This window comes from Hemiscyllium ocellatum, chromosome 13 (assembly GCF_020745735.1).
Source record: "Hemiscyllium ocellatum isolate sHemOce1 chromosome 13, sHemOce1.pat.X.cur, whole genome shotgun sequence".
Taxonomy (NCBI): Eukaryota; Metazoa; Chordata; class Chondrichthyes; order Orectolobiformes; family Hemiscylliidae; genus Hemiscyllium; species Hemiscyllium ocellatum.
Genome location: NC_083413.1, coordinates 58,097,883 through 58,122,115, shown reverse-complemented (window position 1 = coordinate 58,122,115; position 24,233 = coordinate 58,097,883). Strand labels below are relative to the sequence as shown.

Here is a 24,233-nt window from a genome sequence, read left to right as displayed (position 1 = left end):
TCCATGAAACTTGACAAAATTGACATATATTGCTGGCAAATTTAAGCCAATTTTCTTTACATTTGTAGAGAATTTTTGTTTTAGAATTTAGAATTTGCTTTATTGTTATGTTTTTACCATCTGGAAAAAGTTAATAAGTTCATAGGATATAGGAGCAGAACTAGGCCATTTGGTCCACCAAGTCTGCTCCACCATTTGATCATGACTGATATGCTCCTCACCCCCATTTTCCTGCCTTCTCTCCATATCCCTTTAACCCATTACCAATTAAAATCTGTCTAATTCCTCCATAAATTTACTCACTGTCCCACTGCAATTTGGGGTAGCAAGTTCCACAGATTCAAACCCCTTTGGGAAAAGAAGTTTCTCCCTCTCCTCGCCTTATCTTAAGACTATGACCTCTTGTCCTAGAATGCCCCACAAGAGGAAGCATCTGCTCCACGTCTATTTTATCCACCCATTTTATCATCTTGAATACCTCAATTTGATCTCCTCCCATTCTTCTAAATTCCAGACATGCGCCTAAACTGTTCAATCTCTCTTCATACGACAAACCTCTCAACTCTGGGATCAATCTAGTGAACCTCCTCTGAACTACCTCCAATACCTCGCCATCTTTCCTCAAATAATGGAACTAAAACTGTGCACAATACTCCAATATGCGAAAATGAACGTTATTTCAATGGCACTTTAAAATAAATGCGCGACTAGGTTTTTTCTATATTTGAACCTCCTGCTAATGAAGGTAAGCAGAGAAAATGTTTTCACTCCTTTGCTGGTTTGTTAGACTGTCTGTAAACAATAAATCTCAAAAGCTAGTAAAGTAAAACCTAGGTAGGAAATAGCCGAAGGGAAAACTGATCACTCTTGGCAAAGCTGTGAATTTGGATCGTTGGGATAAGAGGCAAATTGATGTATTTCAAGAGTGTTCTCGGTTGTTTGATTTAGAATATTGTGGATGTGCTGTGTTGTAATTTGGCCTATTTCAAAATGTGAGCAGTGTTTTCAGAGCAAGTTGTTGGATTTAGATTAGCATGAAGCCTGCTCAGTGATGTGGTCTTTAGATATTGATAGAAGAGTGAAGCTTTCAGCTCTGCAGTCACAGAGCATCAATCCTTAATGAAGAACTTTCTAATTGCAATAATATTTAGTTCACACAGCATGGTGGAACTTTGTACTTTCCTGAGTGTCCTTTCCTTGTTTGCTTTTGTTTCTGCCTGTTTCACTCAACTCAGCTTTTTTGCTTCTTTGTTGAGATACTTGTGCTGCTTCAATACTAAACTGGCACATCATTTTAATTATTGAGTTTGTATCACATGAATAGAATGTTTCGAGAAATAAGCCTGCCATGGGCTTGCTTTGGACTTGTTCCTCTTCCCTCTGTCTCTTTTCACCTCGCCACTTTTTATTCTCATCCTGAACATGGACCTTGGGAGTTAAATGCATGCACTTCTGATGATAAATCCAGTGATTGTCTCAGTGAAAATGATAATGATGTGATATTCTTGAAATTTGCTTCAAATTGCCGATCTAGTGTCATGATTCTGGGGATTCATTTATGGCACAAGTTATAAGCAAGATCAGTTGAATCTCAGTTGTTATGAGAAGAAATGTTCACAAATTGTTTTCAAGTGGTTATTTTCAATGCATAAGACATTATAAATTTTGCCCATTTCATAACAACATTATGTATGTAGGATATATTTTGTTTAGGCGAAAGTTTCCTGATGAAGGGCTTTTGCCCGAAATATCGATTATCTGTTCCTCGTATGCTGCCTGACTTGCTGTGCTTTTCTAGCACCACACTGTCGACTCTATATTTTGTTTAGTTGGAATGTACCTAAATATTCTATGATGTTGAAACATGTAAGAACTCCTACCCTAAAAATTACACTGTCAGGCAGGGCAAATATTTTAAGTGAAAGATTATATCTATGGGGGGTCTCGTATTTAGGAACACCGATTTGCAGATGCTCATACTTATGAACAGGATCCCATTTGGAGGGTGTACTTTTAAAGATCTGATACATGAATATTCCCAGTACATACGGACAGCTACTTTGATTGTCCTTGATTGTGTTACGACTTGGGTACAAATCGACATGCGAGCATAATCATGAACGTAACCTGTTTGCATCCTGGGGCCTGCAGATAACATGCTTAACAGAACCCCATAATAGTTGCAGCATGCAAAGATCTGGATATGTGTTGCAGCACCTTTCAAAATTTATTTTTCCTTCTCTAATTTTTGTTTTGCTGCATTTTTATGGTTCTCTGAGATGTTTCAGTTTGTATAGTACCATCCATTTGATAATGGTATTAGTACAGTTTTGGAATGGCGCTAACTAATACCCTGGGTTTGCTATTAATGACAGTATTTTATGGAATCCTGTGGAGTGTTTGAGGAGGAGATGCAGGCATCGTTTGTTCTATAGACATTGTTTTTGCCTATACATTGCCATATCTGTGAATCTTTGAGAACTTAGCTAATCATAAATAAAATACTTGCAATTTTAAGGTTGCAGTTTTTGCATTTAAGTGTCACTAAACGTTTACGTCTTGTTCACTTTTAAAAGTATCCCAAGTGCAGGGCATGAATATTTTCCTGCCTTATGTTACATTCAACCATGCATTATGGACATGACATAAGTCAACATTACTATCTCCTTCAGGTGGTCTCTCAACCCTGCGAAGACTAGATATTACTTTAAGTTGAGCATTGGGGCAAGTCAAACAAATTAATTATGAGTAGGATGAGGCCATTCAGCCCTCAAGCTTGGTCTACAATTTAAAAGACTGATCCGATTGTGGCATCTATTTTGTTGTCTACTCTCTATGTCCTTTATTTTCCTTGTCAGACAAGAATCTATGTAATAGTATGTTAAACACATTCAATGCTCAGCCTGCACAGCTGTTTTGGGAGAAAGTCCTGCAGATTAATAACTCAATAAGAGCAAAATCTGTCTTAAATTCTCCCCATATTTTTGTTTTTCTCCCAGAAATAGGTTCTTGCATTGATATTGGCATAAACATTGATTTGCATTGATCCACAAGTACAATAACGAAAATAAAGTTACGTTGCACTTGTATTACATTGTTCAGATCTTCCAAAGCAGTCCCTGCAGGCAAAAGTGGCAACAACTATTTGCTAGGGGTGGTGATTTATTGATGCTATCACTAAACTCTTGATCCAAGTCATGTTCTGGGGCCTAGGTTCAAATCCTGCCATGGCAGATGTTAGAATTTGAATTCAGAAAAGAAAAAATCGGAAATTGAGAGTTTAATGATGACCATGAAGCTGTTTTTGATTGTTGGAAAAATCTCTCTGATTCACAAATGTCCTTAGGGAAGGAAATCTGCTGTCCTTACCTGGTCTGACCTAAATGTGACTCCAGACCCACAGCAATATGGATGTTTCTTAACTGGCCTTGGGCAGTTATGGATGGACAATAAATGCTGGCCTAGCCAGTGATGCCCACGTCCCATGGATGAAGTAAAAAATATATGCTCAGCAGAATTACTTAGGCAGCTGATTAGTTCATCTATTTTGGTGGTGTTAATTGAGGGGTCATTGTTGGACAAGATATTGTGGAATGCTTTTATTGTTTAAAGGGCCTTGTTTTAATATTTCATAGCAGCCCCAACAGCAGTCAGTGCATTGAAGTATCCGCACGGATTATGAGTTTAAACTTATAGAAAGAACTCTGATCCTCTGACAGAGAAATGATACTGAAAAGGTGGCACTTTACATCTCTTTTGGTGATCGTGGTAATGCTGCTCCTTGAACAAGGTTATGGTGTCCTTGGGTTTTTTTTTCAGAGAGGTAGTAAAAGACACAAATTCTGAAAAGTCTCGGTTGGCATGGGTTTTAGGGACTGTTTGATTGTAGCTAACAGATACTGCCTCAGGCAAAGGCCTCTAAGATTAAAAAAAATGTTTTACGATGAAAGGGGAGTGGCCAGTTCTCCCTGCTCATCTTTCTTTGGTTTGGTCTGGCTTTTCACTGAAGGCACTCAGGCAGTTTTGAAGCTGCTGGACCCAAAGTTGCAAGTCCACTCTGGTACTCTCTCTGTGACTTCTCTCCTATAAGACCCTGGGTTTGATTTTCCCTTTTGTTTGAAGGGGTGTTTATGGAGACGTTTGCAAATATTGGGAACAGTGTCATTAAGTTGGTATAGTCTGTTGGGTTTTCGGATAGGTTATGGTTTTTGGTATTCTGTTCTCTTTTGTTTGAGTTCATTCAGTAATCTTGTAAATAAATTCTGTTTGACCAACTGCATTCCTCCTGGAATATCCGCATTACACATGCTGAAGACAACTTGCAAAGTTAGGGTCTGGGCTACTTTCTTGAAATATTTTGATGAGTCTGGCCTGGTCCATAACAATAGAAATGTGGAAATGTCAATATTGATATATTTTTGGATCGAAGATTTTAAAACTGTGTAAGACTTATTTTTCCTTTGCTTAGTTCATATGGTTTTGAAGTGAAATCTTTTCTTTGTCAATATTTTGCATTTTCCATAAATGAAAGTAAAAGAAAGTTTACACAACAGAATAACAGCAAATTTATTTAATAACTAATTTATTGATAAGTTTATCTTTTTATCTTTAAGATTGCAAGGTTTTTTTTAACATACCTTTCCACTGGGGTGGTACAGTGGCTCAGTGGTTAGCATTGCTGCCTCACAGCACTGGGTCCATGGTTCGATTCCAGCCTGGGGTGGCTGTCTGTGTGGAGTTTGCACATTCTTCCTTGTCGGCGTGGGTTTCTTCTGGGTCCTCCGGTTTCCTCCCTCAGTCCAAAGATGTGCACGTCAGGTGAATTGGCCATGATGGGTTGCCCATAGTGTTAGGTGCATTAGTCAGAGGGAAATGGGTCTGAGTGGGTTACTCTTCAGAGGGTCAGTGTGGACTGGTTGGGCCGAAGGGCCTTCCACACTGTAGGGAATCTAATCTAATTTAATCTTTTGAAAGTTTAATTAATGAATTCTGATAATGATTTTTCATTGCAAAATAGGTCATTCAAAATAAAACAATACTGAAGAAGGAAGATGTTTAACATGAGGGCAGACTCATGATGTGGTTTTCATAGTATTTACTGAGCAATCCCTATTTTACCACATTACTGCTGCATTACTACATGGACAACTTACATGTTTGCAAAATCTTGTAGGTGCTTGATAAAGCTGAAAGCTGGTCAAGCAGCATTCTGGAGGTGAATGTAGAAATGAGAAAAGAAATGATTGCGGGTTTTTGCTATGTTTGGGCAGAAATGAAATGGAAATTTAAAACAGAAAATATCCCAAGACACCCTATAGAGAGTAATGGTGAGACAGAGAGAAGGTATTATTGAATACATTCAAGGCCAGCAGGAGGATAAATGGGTAGATTTGGGAAGTTGAGAGATAATGGGAAGCAGCTAGGAAAAAGGAGTTGAGGCAGAAGATCAGCTGAGATGATGCTGAATGATGAACTGGCTTAAAGGGCTTCATGGTCAAGTCTTGCTTCAGTTTACATTCTTTGGAGGAGGATAGAGTTGAACTTTATGAACACTATGAAGGGGTGCTAGACAGCATCTAATACACACTTCAGTTGCTGACTAGATTCCTGTAAGCCATATGAAACAAGCTTCAGATACCTGAACTCAATATTTTAGTGGAACAGTCACAGTTCTAGTGTAACTGATATTATAATTGTTATCTAAGGTCATCTCAATCCTTTGAAATGACTGTTAGATTTTAAATGAACAAAATATCTTGAAGGCATAATATTCCTTTCTGAAAGTTAAAAATTCAAATCCTGGTGACAATAAGAAAGGAGACTCGCTATTTTTTTTGTCCATAACAGACCAAAGTTGATTGATAGAATAGATATTGTCTTAGTTAAATTTAAATGTGCATAGGAATGGCTGCTATTTGGTACTGGATTACAACAAAAAGGAATTTCGAAGTGCAATAAGCTAAAAGTGCTAGTCTATGAGCAACAGAAATTTGAACTGGGGGAAATAAATTACTGCATAGTTGGAACATGGAAATTGTTTGACAAAAAGTGGTTGAGTTTTATCTACCATCCTGATAATTGCATGATTGAATGATAATGGAGTTGTTGGCTAATGATGATCAATCTTCGAGGAGAAAGTGAGGTCTGCAGATGCTGGAGATCAGAGCTGAAAATGTGTTGCTGGAAAAGCGCAGCAGGTCAGGCAGCATCCAAGGGACAGGAAATTTGACGTTTCGGGCATAAGCCTGATGAAGGGCTTATGCCCGAACCGTCGAATTTCCTGTTCCTTGGATGCTGCCTGACCTGCTGCGTTTTTCCAGCAACACATTTTCAGCTAATGATGATCAATCTCTTACCAGTTTGCTGACAGAACCAGACATGAGGGGAGGGTAAATCCCAGTGGTGGAAAGCTTTGGAACTACAGGTCCATAGCTGCCTGTTTCCTCCAGGCATGCTATACTGACCACATTATGTCTCATGTTACTCATGTACAGTTTTCCATCATATTATTTTCTGTAAAATAATCTACCTAACTTATATTTGAAGCAATCAATATTATCTGCTTTCACAGTCTCCTTTGGGAGCCTATTCCAAAAGTTGAGCACTCGGCTATTGAAATAATATTTCCTCAGATTGGTTTAGAGCATACTTCATTTTAATCATTTCCTCTGGTTCACCTGTTCAGGGCAAGAGAAAGTAAAACAGATTGCCCTAGGCTACGTTATCTAGACCTTTTTGAATCCTGAAAACAGGCAGCATTTCACCTCTTGACTTTCTTTCTATTTGCGTAACGTGATTCTCAATGTGATCTTTCTGTTCTCTCAATCATTCTGGTTGGTCTCTTTTGTGTCACCTTATAATTAATTGTTTTTTCGGACAGTGATGACCAGAACTTTACTCAGTGTGGATGAAGTGATGATTTGTGAAATGACAGGATTTCCTTTTTGACTTAACAGTGGCCTTGTAACATCTCGGAACATCTGATTTACTTTGCTAACTGTTATGAAAATTGTTGTAATAGTTTGTTTTTGGTCAGGATCTTGTGAACACTTTAGTCTCCTGACAGGTCGTTTCTTAGTTTAGTGTATCTTAGGACATTAATTTGTAATGACAGACCTGTGCAGCTGGAAAATTAAAATATATGCTTTACTATGTGTATTACATTGAGATGGGAACCATAATATGTAGTTGAAAATAGCTGTGCAAGAGAAGAGACACATATGTATGCCACTATATTCTTCAAAGGTCAGAAAATGATGGTTAAAGTGCAATTATTTAGAAAAAAATGGAATCATATCACAAAGGTTTCACATATCTTTTTGCAGAGTATATTTATTATCCTGCCAGGTCATCTGAAAAACTTGGGGCGAAAGCAAACTTTTGTAGATTTTCCTTCATGATTTGATAAGCTGAAGTTTTATTGCTGTCTATCAAAAAAATGCAAGTGCCAATCCTGAAATTTAACCACAGAACTAAAGATATGGATGAGGTGTTCTATTGTCATAAACCCAAATTGCACAACCATAATTGAATTGAGGATAAGTTGAATTAGCATGTTTATGAAATACAAAACCCTCAAGGGAGTGATCTGAACTACTGTACCATTTTTAAAAAATCATATAAAGCAAACCCAAACTTTTAATCTTGTAAATTACAACTGCAAATATGTTGATAAATTGTGAGTAATTTACAGATTAATTAAAAGTATACTATTTGGAAAAAAAATTGTTTTTTGATTTGGATTATTTGGAATGAAAAGTTGTAGTGGGACAAAATCTGATGGGCTTAAATGTTTTTGGTTGCAATATTTCTTCCTTATTCCTTTCTTTCGTTCATGGAATGTGAGTTCGACAGCATTAATTGACCGGAGTGACTTTCCCAAATGACAAAATGGCACCTGCACAGACCTTGACCATGACACAACGCTGTCTGCACTCCTAACAGCACCATGTTCCTTCATGGTGACATCACAAGAGCGAGTGCATACACTGTCATGCTTCAGGATGACTAGCGCATCTGTTTCCTCTAACCATGCTGCTTTGCCATCTGGGCCTACATTGTTACAATCTTCGGTTTACCACCCCCCCTGCAGGGCTGTGGGCACCTTCCCGGAGTTGGAAAACATACTCAAAACCAGGGCTGCTGCACCTCCTGTTCTTCCCTACCTTTTTCTGACCTCCAGCACTCATTTTCAATGTAGGATGGCAGCACTATTTGCTTTTTTTTGGTTTTTGAATATCTGCACCAGGAACAGCCTTCATTGGTCATCCCTAATTGCATTTTAGAAGTGGTGGTAGAGCTGTCTTCTTAACTGTTACAGCCCATGTGGTACAAGAGTGCCTGCAGTACAGTTAGGTTGGGAATTTCTGAATTTTGATCAAGTGATGGTGAATGAGAGGCATTATACTTCCAAGTCAAGATGGTGCATAAGTTGGAGAGGAACTTACACGTGGTGATTTTCCCATGCATATGGTGCCTGAGTGCTTCTGGGTGCTCAAGATAATGGGTTGGAAGGGTGCCATCAAAGAATCTTTGGCACATTGCTGCAGTGCATCTTGGAAATGTGGCAGTGATGAAGAGAGTCAATATTTAAGTTGATAGTCACAGAGATATGTAGCACAGAAACAGACCCTTTGGTCCACAACTTGTCCACGCTGATCAATATCCTAAATTAATCAAGTCCCATTTGGCACCTATTCATGTACCCATTGAAATGTCTTTTAAATATTGTATTTGTACCAGCCTGCACCAACTCCTCTGGCAGTTCATTCCAAACAAGCACCACCCTCTGCATAATCATAAAATAGAATCCCTACAGCCCAACAAGTCCACACCGACCCAGACCCGTTTCTCTACCCTATTATCTTAAACTTACCCTGATTAATGCACCTAATCTACACATCCCTGAACACCATGAGCAATTTAGCTTGGCCAATTCACCTAAACTGCACATCTTTGGATTGTGGGAGGAGACCAGAGCACCCAGAGGAAATCCATGCTGACATGGGGAGAATGTGCAAACTGCACACAGACAGTTGTCCTAGGTTGGAATCAAACCCGGGTCCCTAGCATTGTGAGGTAGCAGTTCTAACCACTGAGCCACCATGCTGCATGAAAACGTTGCCCCTTACATCACATTTAAATCTATGTCCTCTAGTTTTGGACTCACCTACCATGGGGAAAGGACCTTGGCCATTCTCTCCAACCATGTTCCTCATGATTTTATAAACCTCTATTAGGTTACCCCTCAGCCTCTGGCATGCAAGGGTAAATAGTCTTATCAATAATTTTCATAACTTCTTAGCATTTTAAGTCCATACATTCTGTCTTCTATTCTTCCTCCAAACATGAATCACATTTTAGCACATTATATTTCCTCTGTCAATGCTCTAAATATACATCGTATGATACAGATGGCAAAATATATTATATGATGGGATGTAGCAAACTCTGTTCTCCTCAGTACCTTCGTGTTGCACGTTGTTATAGTTGTTGTGGCTCTGTTCGCCGAGCTGAGAATTTGTGTTGCAGACGTTTTGTGCCCTGTCTAGGTGACATCCTCAGTGCTTGGGAGCCTCTTGTGAAGCGCCTCTGTGATGTTTCCTCCGGCATTTATAGTAATTTGTATCTGCCGCTTCCGGTTGTCAGTTCCAACTGTCCGCTGCAGTGGCTGGTATATTGGGTCCAGGTCTATGTGCTTATTGATTGAATCTGTGGATGAGTGCCATGCCTCTAGGAATTCCCTGGCTGTTTGGCTAGTCCTATAATAGTAATGTTGTGCCAGTCGAACTCATGTTGCTTGTCATCTGTGTGTATGGCTACTAAGGATAGCTGGTTATGTTGTTTCGTGGCTAGTTGGTGTTCATGGATGTGGATCGTTAGCTGTCTTCCTGTTTGTCCTATGTAGTGTTTTGTGCAGTCCTTGCATGGGATTTTGTACACTACATTGGTTTTGCTCATGCTGGGTATCGGGTCCTTCGTCCTGGTGAGTTGTTGTCTGAGAGTGGCTGTTGGTTTGTGTACTGTTATGAGTCCTAGTGGTTGCAGTAGTCTGGCTGTCAGTTCAGAAGTGTTTTTGATGTATGGTAGTGTGGCTAGTCCTTTGGGTTGTGGCATGTCCTCATTCCATTGTCTTTCCCTTAGGCATCTGTTGATGAAATTGCAGGGCTATCCATTTTTGGCGAATACATTCTATAGGTGCCGTGGGCGGCACGGTGGCACAGTGGTTAGCACTGCCGCCTCACAGCGCCTGTAGACCCGGGTTCAATTCCCGACTCAGGCGACTGACTGTGTGGAGTTTGCACGTTCTCCCCGTGTCTGCGTGGGTTTCCTCCGGGTGCTCTGGTTTCCTCCCACAGTCACAAAGATGTGCGGGTCAGGTGAATTGGCCAAGCTAAATTGCCCATAGTGTTAGGTAATGGGTAAATGTAGGGGTATGGGTGGGTTGCGCTTCGGCGGGTCGGTGTGGACTTGTTGGGCCGAAGGGCCTGTTTCCACACTGTAAGTCTAATCTAATCTAAGGTGTTCTTCTTCCTCTTTTTGCAGTTCTGGTGTACTGCAGTGTGTTGTGGCCCTTTTGAACAGTGTCTTGATGCAACTTCTTTTGTGTGTGTTGAGGTGGTTGCTTTCCTAGTTTAGGACTTGATCTGTGTGTGTGGCTTTCCTGTATACCTTTGTGGTGAATTCTCCGTTTGGTGTTCTCTGTACCATCATGTCTAAGAATGGGAGCTGGTTGTCCTTTTCTTCCTCTCTAGTGAATCGGATTCCTGTGAGTGTGGCGTCGATGATCCGGTGTGTGTTCTCTTTTTCTGTGTTTTTAATGATTACAAAGGTATCATCTACATATCTGACCCAGAGTTTGGGTTGAATTTGCGGTAAGACTATTTGTTCTAACCTTTGTAGTGTTCTAACTACTACTATTATAGGACAAGCCAAACAGAGAACAGCCAGGGAATTCCTAGAGGCATGGCACTCATCCACAGATTCAATCAATAAGCACATTGACCTGGACCCAATATACCGGCCACTGCAGCGGACAGCTGGAACTGACAACCGGAAGCGGCAGATACAAATCACTATAAATGCCGAAGGAAACATCACAGAAGCGCTTCACAGGAGGATCCCAAGCACTGAGGATGTCACCTAGACAGGGCACAAAACGTCTGCAACACAAATTCCCAGCTCGGCGAACAGAACCACAACAACGAGCACCCAAGCTACAAATCTCCCAAACGTTGTTATAGTCTTTCAGAAAACTGACCTCCCTCAGGGACAAATCCTTATTGGGTCTGGAAGTTTGAGACTGGGCAGGGAATGGGTGTTTTAAAGTATCACTAAGTTAGTTTGTCAATCTTTTGTTCTCATGGACATTTCTCTGCATTATATTCTATCTGCCAGTTCCATGCCCATCAATGAATCTATCCATATTTGTTAACAGCCTCTCTGGTCATCCCCACAGCTTTGTCTCCCACCCAACGTGGTTTTGTCAGTGAACCTGGGGGCAGTACACTTGTTCTCTTCATCTAAATCATTTATATCGATTGTAAATGTCTATGTCTTTGGCAGTGACCCTTCTAAAAACCACACTAGTACTAGCTTACCAAACTGGCAGTGATGAAAAGTCTTCTAGACTCAAAACATTAACTTGTATTTTTTCTCTATGGCTGTTGCCTGATTTGGCTGTGATCTCCAGCAATTTTTGTTTTCAGTCAAGTTGCTCACCAGCCAATCCTCTAACCTCCAGGACAAGCAAACACTAACACTGACTGTGCAATTGGCCTTACCATTATAATAATATAATATTCAGTCAAAGAATTGTCAGAGTTGGGGATGGTGGGAGACACAAGAGAGGAGCACAGTGGCACGGAGAGAGAGACACACACAGGGAGGGAGACAGACAGAAATTGAAAGACCAGGATTGAGAGGGAAAAGAGTAATTCACTTCAATGTATCTGTCACTCTGTACATAAACCACCCCAAATCTCTCAATTGGATTCCAAATCGATAAGTCACTTTCATGCACCTGTTATTCTAAATATAAACTACCATTAACACCTTGATTAGATTCCTATCTGTAGCTTACTTCCAAGTATCATTTATTTAAGACGTAAACCACACCAAACCCTTCCAGTATACTATCTGTGACTCACTCCCTGGTACCTATCAAGGTGCCAAATTAAGGTTGCTTTGTCCTGGATGATGTTGAGATTTTTGAGTGTCATCAGAGCTGTTCTTGTCCGACAGATGGAGAGAATTCATTTGCATTCTTGACTTGTATCTTGTAGATTGTGGATAGAAATTAGGAAATGAGTTGCTTGTTCCCAACCTTATATGACTGACACAGTTAAGTTTTGGTCAGTGGAAACCTCTGGAATGTTGATGATAGGGGAGTCAACGATGGTAATGCAGTTGAATAGGAGGAAGTGAGGACTATAGATGCTGGAGATTAAGAGTCGAAAAGTGTGGCAGTGGAAAAGCAGAGTATGTCAGGCAGCATCTGAGGAGCAGGAATGTCGACATTTTGGGCATATGCCCTTCATTCCTTTAGGAACCAAATGCTGTTTCTCTGTATAGGTTGTGCTTCCAGTCCATGAGTGTTTTGTGTTTGATTCCCATTTACTCAATTTTATTAAAACATCTCTTGAAAATATATATTATTATTTTAGGAACTTGGATCCTGAAGTTGAGGTAAATGGGTTATTTTCATTGCTGTGCTTTTCCAGTGCCGCACTTATCTGCTAATACAATCGAATGTCAAGGAAGATGGTTAGTTTCCCTCTGAAGGAAGATGTGATTGCCCGGCATTTATGTGACAGAAATGCCACTTGCCTGTTAGCAATGAAGCCTGTGTATTGGTTAGGTCTTGCTGAATGCTGTATTCTGTTTCAGGCAAGTGAAACAGGCAAGTGTTTCTGACTTGAGTTGGAGTGAAAGTAATTGATAATGTGGCTTGAGATGTTTGGGCCTACAACATGATTTTAAAAAGCTCCTGCAATGATGGTCTGGAACTGATGACTGTTAGCAACCAAAATTTTCTCTCTCTTTATGTGGGTCATGTTTCCAGTCCATGAGAGTTTTGCATTTGATTCCCATTTACTCAATTTTATAAAACATCTCTTGAAAATACATAATATTATTTTGGGAACTTGGATCCTAAAGTTGAAGTAAATGGGATTTTAGTTTTCACTACTGTGAAGGTTGAATCTTTGTTTAAGAAAGGATCAGAAAGTAATTTAGATCAGTAAGTTAAAGTCAGTGTTTCCAAAAAAATCATGTGACTGAGCATGCTACTTGATGAGATAACTGCAGGCTACAGTTGATTTGATTTCATAGTGGAAGGCCCAGGGCCATAAGCAGGTTCAGTTAGGAAGAGGTACCCTCTAGGCTAACAGAGTTGGAAAGCAGTTTTAAACTGTTTTGGTATCTTCAAAGTAGTTGAAGTCATAGAAAAGTAATTGTATTAGCCTGTCCATGTATCTCAGGAGAGCCAGAGAGAATCACATGGTAAATATGCAAAATGTTTCTGAAAGGCAATGTTTGCAACTTGAAGATAGCAATGATCCTTCACCAGACTATCGTGACTTCAAAGGATATTGTAGGGGAATTGATCTTTTTAACTGTTTATGATGAGACCAAAAATTTTTATCTACAATTTTTTTTCTTCTTTTATGTAATAAATCTATGAAAGCAATTACAGCCTTGTGTGAATATATGCAGTGACTGACCACCATGGTAACCAAATTGCGAAAAAAAAACTTAAGGTCTACCAAGTCAGGTTTCACTAGTCTGACCATCACATGGAATCATCACAACTATCTGTTGCCACAATCTGTCAAAAAAACTGCCTTGATGTCAGTCACTCTGATCTCACCATTGATTTCAGCTCTCTTGTCTTTGTTTAGACAAAGGTTGCATTGAAGTCTGGACGTGAGTTGTCCTGGCAGAACCCAAACTAAATGTCGGTAAGCAAATGATTTTACCTGACCAATGGCATTTTCCATCACTTAGCTCATGTCGAGATGAGACTCATGGAGCAATAATTAGCGAGATTGGATTTGTTTGTCCTTTTGTGGACAGAACCTGTCTGGACAATTTTTCTGTATTGTTTGTGGAGCCTTTTCCTTTAGTTTATTGCTTAATTGTCAGTTACCATTGATATTTGGATGTGGTAGCATTGCAGAACTTAGATCTAATTCATTAGAATTGATGCATTAGAATGGACTCACATTCAAAATGTTCTTTCTCAAATAATGATTGTTTATCTTTATTTCTTCCTCAGTTTTGAAAGACATTGGAAAATGGGGCGCCACTCCTCAGATAGTGAAGATGATATCAGAAGTCGTCGTAAAAAGAAACACCGGAGGAAATCAACTTCCAGCAGTTCTTCAGATAGCAGAACATTCACGCGGAAAAAATCTTGTAGAAGGACAAGATCACACTCTCGTCACCGCTCCCATTCACGATCCAAGGACAGAAGGTGGGTCTTATCAGTTGTGTCATAATGTTGAGAAAGAAGAGTTATGAAGAAGTCATACTTGATTCAAAATGTTAATGGTGATTTTGTTTCCACAGATGCTGCCAGACCCTCTGAGTTTTTCCAACATTTCTGTGTTTGGACATCTTTATAAGATGTTATTGACAAAATCAGCCAGTATATTAGAGAAACAGCCATGTTGAAGATTGACAGATATGAAATTAACATGTTTGTGTGATAAGATCCCAATTGAATAAGGGATTTCTTGAAAGCATTTTTTCCCAACTTGTTTTGTTCTCATTGCATTTTAGATTTACACGAACAAATGAAAAATTTATCTTGCTGTCCCTTTTTTCCCCAAGCATTTTTCAGTTCCTCGTCTTACCATACTTTGTTTTGCCAAACTTCGTTCTTTTCATATGCCACCACCAAATATTGTTCATTGTTTGTCTTGTTTTGCCTTTTGAAGATAAAAGACATATGAAATATTTGAAAACAAAAAGTGTATTGCCAGATACAGAGCAAGGAGCCAGGATTATTCAGACCAATTGGGTAGTGAGTTATTATGGAGTTTGGATCTGAACTGATTTAATTCCAGTTTAGTTAGGAATAGAGACTACTGATCGTAGGATGGATCTAGTTTAGTTCCTATAGGAGCACTGAAAATTGAGGTAAGTGAGAAACTTTGGAGCTTGTATTTTTTTTTACTTATGGCAGTGTCACTGTTGTTAAAAATTGAGGATTGGAATAATTTTAACACTGTTGAAATTTATTTTACACATCTCTCTACCAAAGATAGCTTTGTTCCTTCGATTGAAGTTTGAAAAATCCAAGTAAAAGTGACTTCCAGTTTTTGCTGAACATAAACTTGGGAAAGTCAGGCAGAGACGATAACTTAGATGGTGTTTTGTCAAGTGAGATGTACAAATTGGTATTTCTGTGTATTCCATTTCTTTATCTATTGAAATTTAGTGCTAGTTCACTGTAACAAATATATTTTAGTTCAAACAATAAAAAAAGGGTTAGAAACCACAATTTCTTCTTGAATTGAAAATAACAGTTGGGAGATCTCTAGCAGTTCAGCATGTTCAGAGTATCATTTTGAAGTGAAATTCATTTAGTGTGTATCTTTGGACAAAAGAACATAACTGCTGATATGGGAAAGTTTATGAAATCTCAGGCTGACTATAATGTGCTCTTACAGTTTTAAAATTGTCAAAGGTGAGTTGAACAGAAACTTCTGGTACATTTCAAGTTATTTACTTCAAAATAATTCTGTAAATTGTTGATGCTAAAGTGGTAGTTGAGAATTACACCATCTAAAAAGTACTGTTGTACTTGTGTTTTGCTTGTTTCCAAAGCTGCACTTGCATGAATCTTTTTAAATTCAACAAAGGAGATTCTATGGGTAAGAGAAAGTATTGAGTTGAAGAGTAACATAATAGATAGCGCTTAGAATCAAATTTATCAATTACGATATGACTTGAATTTCATTCCCCAGTATCAGAGATTTTCTTCCATTATGGTGGTGTTTTCTTTAGAGAAACATTCAAGATAAACCATTTTGCAATAAAACTGTAAAACAAAGTTGTCTCTTTTTGGAGTGACTGCTCTTGCAATTTTGAGGAGATTGTGATAACTTTGTTCATTTAGTAGTGGCTACAATCTGACTGAAACGAGAAGAAAAGGAAACTGTAGATGCACATGATCATTCAATGTTCAAAAATGATAATAGCTGGAAATTGACAAAATGACACTATCAGATTAAAAATGTGATTGAGGGATTGTTGGAAAGAATTGAGAACTCGTAGAAAGTGCAGTTGGTGAGTAGGGGTATGTAAAATAATGAGTATGTAGAATTTTTAGATTTGCAGTAGCACATTTAAATAATGAATACAGAAACAGTTCAAAAGCACATCTTGAAATTATGAAGGTCATGATAAAAATATCACTAAGACAAAGATTGGAAATCATAATATCCACTTAAAAATGCAGGTCATGGTTGAAAGAAAAGTGTGGTGCTGAAAATACTGTGCTGATTTGATATGCAGAACAAATGACTACAACTGGCTGCTACTATATGCAAGATGCTTATATCATCAATGATCAAAATTCAAATATGTTCAATTTGCTTGTACCTTGAATTTTCAGTGCTTTGGTTCAAGTTGGATCTTGTGTTGATATATACCAAGAACAAAGCTATTAGTTTTTTTCCTTTGAATTTTTGGCTAGTATCTGTAGTACTTCCTTTGAATAGAATATGCCATTCATTTGTTCTTATCAAAATAGAATCCCATCAGTTGTCACAGAGGTTTGCACATGATGAACTGTGGAACTGATTCTTGCAATGGTTTCTAACTGAAGTTCTTTTTAAAATCTAAATTAAGCTAAGGCTTTCAGAGATTATATAATTATAGATTGTAATATGCACTAGTATATATTATATCTTTAGACATAGACGGCGGTCTAGCAGCAGTTCATCATATGAGGTCCGAAAAAAGCGAAGCAGATCACGGGATCGAGGGAAATCGTACAGATCACGGCGGTCTAGATCAAGAAGTAAGAACAGAAGGTATGGATAAATTATAATTTCTATATTGCAGAGAACGTCAATCTTCAGTTAATCTTTAGTTTCAAAGACTCCTGGCTGTGCAGCATCTAGAAAGCAATCTGTGCAGTGCAATTACAAATCAACCTCATCAAGTTACTGCATGGGTGCAGCTGTAGTGCATTTCAACTAATTGATAGTTCATTTCCAAAAACAAAATGAAGAATCTGTTTGCTGGTGTCGGTGGTTGAAAGCATGGTAGGAATTTTTATAAAGTAGAAGCATGATAAATATAGGTAAAGGAACAGCTCAGCGTGCCAATAAGATTAGACTCTAAAGGAGGAAACAGGCCCAATAAGTCCATATTGATCCTTCAAAAAGTAACCCATATAGATCTAGTCCCCTACTCTATTACCTGACATTTACCTCTGACTAATGCATATAACACTATGGGCAATTTAGCATGGCCAATTCACCTGACATGCACATCTTTGGATAAGGGCAGAACAGTTTTGATTGGAGACTACTGGAAAAGTTAGAGTTCGAAGTAATCTTTGTATTCAGTCACTATCTATCCTCTCAAGTCCTCTAAAAATTTTGTATGTTTCAAAAAGGTTGCCTATCATTTTCCCAAACTCCAATGAGTACATACCCAACAATCTCAACCTGTCCTCATGAGAATATCCCTCCATACCTGGAAGCAACCTAGTAAACCTTCTCTGGTTTGCCTCTAATGCCATTGCATCTTCCCTTAGATAAAGCTTTCAGTTAGTAAAGTTGAGGTTTTGTAGTTGAAGCTGATTGACACGGCTCTCTCTCTCTCTGCTGCTGCAAAAACTTGAATCGTGCAGCAGATAGAGAACTCATTCTTTCAGTATGTTGTTCTCCTGGACTCGAGGAGACAGGTTGTGAGGGAAATCTGATTTGCTGTATTTGCCTCTGCCAAGGGAGTGTTTATTGAGTGCTACTCTATTGGAACAGTTGAGGAGGCGTAGTTAAACAATATACTACTTTAACTATTTCAATTAAGTTACGCCATGTTTTGTCTTTTTTTGTTTGTAATTCAACATTCTTTAAATGGTACAACTGTGTTTTGTGTAAAATCTAGTAGTTTGAAGTTAAAAATCACAACACCAGATTATAGTCCAACAGGTTTAATAGCAGCATTAGCTTTCGGAGCGGCGCTCCTTCATCAGGTGGTTGTCCAATTTTGTACACTCCAGTCCGACACCGGCATCTCCAAATCATGACAAGTAGTTCGACCAATCAAATTACATCTGAATGTAGTGCTTTATGCTTATCTCTAAATAAGATTAAAGTTAGGATCTAGGCTATCTCCTTGATACGTTTTGAAGTATTTGGTCTAGATTAATTCTAAGTTAAGTTTGACTGGAACAATGTGGAAATCTGCCGGAAGGAAGACCAGATTTGAAGTTGGAGGGAGAATTGAAATGGTTTGGTACCATGCATGCTGGGATCAAAATGTGCACATTCCTGTTGAGAAGGCAACATTGTGAGTAGCATTTGAAGTAAACTGGATTGCAAGAATTAGAAACCACTTGCAATGTACCATTTAAAGAATGTTTGAAGCATTGTAGGATGTCAGATGTAACGAAAGAAGAGGCAGCATGTCCTGAAAGGAATAGTTACTTGCGAAATTGGAGTGAAATGTATTTAGTAATGAGGCTACCTTGTTGGTAGAACAAATGATCGAAGATTTTCAAAGTGGGAATGCTTGTGGTTTTGAAATTGAGAACAAGGGGGATCTTGTGATCGTAACAACATGAGAAAAGAAACTGCAGGAGACCATTTAGTGCCTTCAGCCTGCTTCCCCATTTAATATTATTATGACGATGGCTGATCTTCTGATTCAACTTCACTTTCCTCTCTGCATCTATTATCCCTTAATTCTCTGATGGATTGGAATCTATTGATGTGAGTCTTGAACGACAAAGACAGGGCCATGGAAAATCGATCTTTCTGATGGCTCTGTGTAACTTGCTGTTGGCATATACCCAGAAAGTGTTATCTTTATTCACATTGTTTCTATCTCTTAGTTACTTCTCATCTCTCCATAGCTCTTTTTTTAAGTTGATGGCTTAATTTCCATTGACAACTTGATGTGTGGCGAGGTGCAGCAACAACATTCTGCTGCTGTTCTGTTTTCTTGCTACTGGCGGTCTACATTATGCATAGTCAATATGCAACCTTATTTAAAAACAACCAGTTTAAAATCTGACAAATTGTGACTGAGTATTAGAACAACTAACTGGATTTATATTGGCCTGCTAATGTTCTGAAATGTCTCCAGGTGCTTCACAGAAATATAATCAGTCAAAAATTGACAGAGAGGAACCAGGACAAAAGTCACAGAGATCGAGTTTAAGCGCTACATTAAAGGAAGTGATGTGGAGTGCTGTAAAGGTTTGGGGAGGAAACCTGAGCTTAGGGCTTCAACGTCTGAAAACTCTACAAAGATCTGTGAAGAAAGTATGGAGTGTAGAAAAAACCAAAGTCAGATACACACAGATTTCTAGATTTGTAGAGCAAGAGAAAATAAGTGATAGAAAGGTGCAAAATCTGAATATGGGAATAAAGATTTTAAAATTGGGGATTTGTTGTACTGGGAGCAAATGTAGCTTTGCAAGTATGGCTAACTGAACTTCAGTTAGAATAGGGAATTTAAAACTGTTCGACTAACATATTGACAAATTGTCAGCAGATGATAACATTTCAGACCAGTTTAGAACAATGGCACCATTTGATGAATAGACAAAAAGTTGCATTCTGTATACCGACTGTTCTAATGCATACTTCAAGGTGAACAAAGTGACTGAAGACATGATAGTACCAATTTCTTGAGCACCATTGGAAATAAGACTTCCGTGATTCTAAGGAGTCTGATGCAACTAAAGAAATCCATGGAGAAGACATATCAAAAACAATATGAAATATTGGGAAGTTATTTTGCATCAAAGCCACTGATGATTGCAGCAAGTTTCTGATTTTATGAATGAGTGAGTCCATTGCTCAGTTTGTGATCACCTGAAAAAGGTTAGTAGAACATTGCAAATTCAGAGTGTTTCTCCAAGATGCCTTGTAGGATTGTTTGGTTAGTGTGGCCTCCAACATGAAGCCATTCAACAAAAGCTACTAATGTGGAGAGGCCTGGTTTTCAAGGCAGTTTTCAAAATTGCTACCTTGCTGGAGTTGGCCACTAGTAAAGCAACACAGTTGAGTGATGATGCCCAGGTGCATAAAATAGCAGATACTCAGGAATGTGCAGTACCAACTATAGAATGCTATTGATGTAGCAAGAGTGCCACAAGGAAGTGACATGTTCAACTCAAAAACCCCTGTACCACAGGTGTATGCGAAGTGGACCATTTTGCCCAGAATTACCAGGTACAACTCAAACAAGAGAAGGGGTGCCTAAAGGAGACCGTTCAGAGGCCAGGCATAAGGTACTTGCTGCCAGGCAGGGAGTCAGTTGGGTCAGAGGGAGAAGCAGAAGGCCCAGAGCCAGCAGAGTTTCAGTTAAACATCATGTCGGCATGGGGTGAAGCGGATTGTTTCTGGGTTCTTCCCCAAATTTGCGGTGAAAGATGGAAGTGCATAGGGGTGCTGTGGTCCCTCTGATTCCCAAACAAAATATAGGGAAAAGTTAAAGGTATTGTCATTGTTACCTGCCAAGATTACAATATGGACATACAATGAACAAGTGGTACCTTTGAAAGGTTGTGTATTGGTAAAAGTACAGCTGGGACCAGTGCCTCTGTATGCAGTGAATGGTGGTGACCCTGCATTATTTGGATGCTCCCAGTTATATTAAAGTAAAATTGACTCTAAAGCAAGTTTGCAAGAGATTTTGGACAGGTATAAAAATGTGTTCAAGGGGACCCTGTCATATGGCGAGAAATGAAAGGAACAGAAATTAAACTTTATTTGAAGTGGGAAACTTGTCCACGAAGTCTGAAGGCAAGTCCAGACATGTATGCCATCTTGCCTAAAGCGGAGGTAAAATTACAACGTCTGGTGAACTAGTAACCACCAGTGAATGGGCCACTCCAGGTGTTCCTGTCTTAAAAACATATGGTGTTACTACCTACAAATAAAAAGGAAAAATGCTGGTTTATGTCTGATCTGGTAGCCATACATAAACCCTTTCAATGTTGCTGAGAAAAGTCCGATTGGATCCAGGAATGTAAGGAGGCTTATTGAGCGCTGTAACAAATTCTAAAAGTCAGAAGTTGTGACTTATTTTGACCTGAAGTAGCCACTGCAGTTCCTTGGCCTTCTGGGAGTTGGTGCTGTCCTGACGTACCTCTTGCCAAACTGAGAGAAAAGGCCCAAGGTAACTCACAAAGACGGAGGAGAAGTATGCCCAAATGGAAAAGCAAGAATTGGACATCATGTTTAGTATTAAGTTCTCCATTTCCTTTACAGCAGGCACTTTGTGCTATTGACAGACCACGGGCCACTCCCATTTCTGTTCATGGATAGAAATACCATCAACGGTGGCAGCACATTTTCAGAGATGGGCACTGACTCTGTCAAGGAGGTAAAAACAATGACTGCAGATGCTGGAAACCAGATTCTGGATCAGTGGTGTTGGAAGAGCACAGCAGTTCAGGCAGCATCCAACGAGCAGCAAAATCGACGTTTTAGGCAAAAGCCCTTCATCAGGCTGCAGATGCTGGAAACCAGTAATAATTTTCAGAATCCAGTTGGAGTATTTTCCAAGATGGTAAACTTCACAAAGGATCTGCATTGCCATTCTTCTCCAACTGTCAGTATCTAAACTCATTTGAGAAGGCTTGACTGACTCTGTCAAATGAGTTTAGATACTGACAGTTGGAGAAGAACGGCAATGCAGATCCTTTGTGAAGTTTACCCGTCTTGGAAAATACTCCAACTGGATTCTGAAAATTATTACTTTTCCCAGGAGAACACGGTACTGATGTTAGTGAGTCAGGTGCAGAACGTGACCATGAATGACCTGGTCTTGAGCCTAGTAGTGGACTTAGACCTGAAAGGAAAGACTTGTCAAACAAACTAGTCAGAATTATGCCCTTCTCTGTCCAGGAGGTGGGTGCTGTCATTATCAATGAATGTTTAAAATGGGGAATGAGAGTTGTTATCCTTCTGCCATTTAGAGGAAAGGTGCTGGAGCAAGTGCACCCCAACTTGGTGTGAATGAAAGAAATAGCTAGGAGTTACTTCTGGTGGTTGAAGGTGAATTCCCAGTTTGAGGAGAAAGCAGGATCATGCAATCGCTTTTGTCACTGCTTTGCTCATAAGAATAGCCTCAATCACCATGACAGCAGATTCATGTTGATTTCGTGGGACTTGTAGAGGAATGGGTGTTACTCGTATTCGTGAATGCCTACTCCAAGTGGCCTGAGGTGGTAATCATGAAGTCACTATCAGCAGAAGCAATGATAAACCAAAAGAATGAAATATTTTGCCACATTCAGGAACTTTGAACAAGTTGTGAGCGACAATGGTCCATAGTTTGTGGTACAAGAGTTCAAGGAGAAAATCATGTAGTTAGACATGTGAGAATGGCTCCATAACATCCCATATAAATGGTTAAGAGATTTGTTCAGACCTTGAAGTAGGCCTTAAAGGCTTCACAAGAGGAGGATTTGCTAGGACGGTGACTCAAGTTCCATAGCATTTATAGGAACACACCGTGCGACGATCCAGTGCTCGCCAGCGTCCATAATGTTCAAGCCCCTCCTTGAGAACCATGTTTGACTTACTACGACCTAAAGAGACTAGAGAGGTAATAGAGCGAAATCAAGAAGGACAGATAGTCAGAAGGGCAGGAACCTTATGGTCAGGAGTAATTCAAAGGGGAGAGACTATGTTGGCCCAGAATTTTATATCTGCGTGAAATGGATCTCAGTGATGGTGATGGCTCTGACAGGACCATTGTGATATATGGCACAGACTAGAGGAAACATATAGACCAAGTGGTCGCCACATCTCACCAGTGGGAGAGGTTGTTCAGAATACCGAGCTGGTCCAAATGGGGCCAATGGTGTCAGCTAAGTCATGTGTTTCTGAGGGGGGTTGAGCATATTCAGAGATGACAACAGCAGTGTCACAGGGCAAGAATAGCCAATCAGAGAGGGATGTTTCTGCAAAGTGACAGGTGTTGCTGGAAGCCTGGGAGACTAAACTTGGAAAGGTTTCTGAGAAGAGGAGATAGTCTTCTCGGAATCGCCATCCCCCAAGAGACTAATCCTGTCAATGTAGACTACAGAAGTATTGTTTTTTTTTGTAAATGTTCTTGATGATGTGCATCTGTCAGCTACTGTGCTTGTATAATAGTTATAATTGTTAAATAAATATTGTTAAAGGGAGTATTGAAAGAAATGTATGTAGTTGGTTTGACTCTTTAAAGACAGCTGGTCAAGTGACTTGGAGTCGTTGCTAGGGGAGGCAGCTGAAACAACTGTGGAGCTGAGAAGATCCACAATAAAGATTACCCTGCTCAAGTTTACCCTCTCTTCGTGTTCTGTTTAAAGTTCCAGTGAACTACAAACAACTCAATGATGAGAAATTTATTTAGATGTCACAGAATTGGCTGGATATCAAAAAGGGATGGTATAGCTGAATTGTAAATTCATGTGATGATTAAAGTTTATACATCTATGTGGCTTATATACTTACAAATGTGCCAGATATTTTGGCCAGAATATTGAAAATTGATTGTTTTCTGAACAAGTACGCAGCACAATATAGGTGTGAATTCAAAAAAATTTCTTGATTTAACAAGGAAAAACACAGGACAAATTTGCAATGAAGTCAAGATCTGTTTTGGTTCGTAGCAGTCATCAGAGGGCAGTACTGTATTTGTTCAGGAAATACGAATGCAAAGGCTCTCAAAGTATGTTTAAGTATTCTCCTGAGATTTGCAGGGTGTAAAAGATGCCATAGTATTGATGTTAACATATGCACATGTATTAGTGTGCATGGTGGAGTCACTGTTGCATAGAATATACACATAACTACAGTCACATCATCTACTTTGTAGTTTTTCTGCAGTAGACTGCCAGCATGTGCCACCGAAGGACAAAATTTCTTGGACGGATTTAAAGATTTTAGTGACACTGTTCTCTGGTTGTTTTTATACTACTGTCTGTATCACAATCATTAGGAAAATTAAGTGTTTATCTAAATTTGTTTGAAATTTAACATTTG

At 39.2% G+C, this 24,233-nt stretch overlaps 1 protein-coding gene across 1 annotated transcript in view; it reads left to right on the top strand.

The window, feature by feature from the left end:
* rsrc1 (arginine/serine-rich coiled-coil 1) overlaps positions 1–24,233 on the top strand; it is a 455,856-nt gene that overhangs the window by 21,705 nt on the left and 409,918 nt on the right. Inside the window, exons 2-3 of the mRNA XM_060834209.1 lie at positions 14,279–14,476; positions 16,926–17,045. Coding sequence (XP_060690192.1) covers positions 14,298–14,476; positions 16,926–17,045 — 299 coding nt within the window. The 5' untranslated portion in view covers positions 14,279–14,297. The remainder of the gene's footprint in view (positions 1–14,278; positions 14,477–16,925; positions 17,046–24,233) is intronic.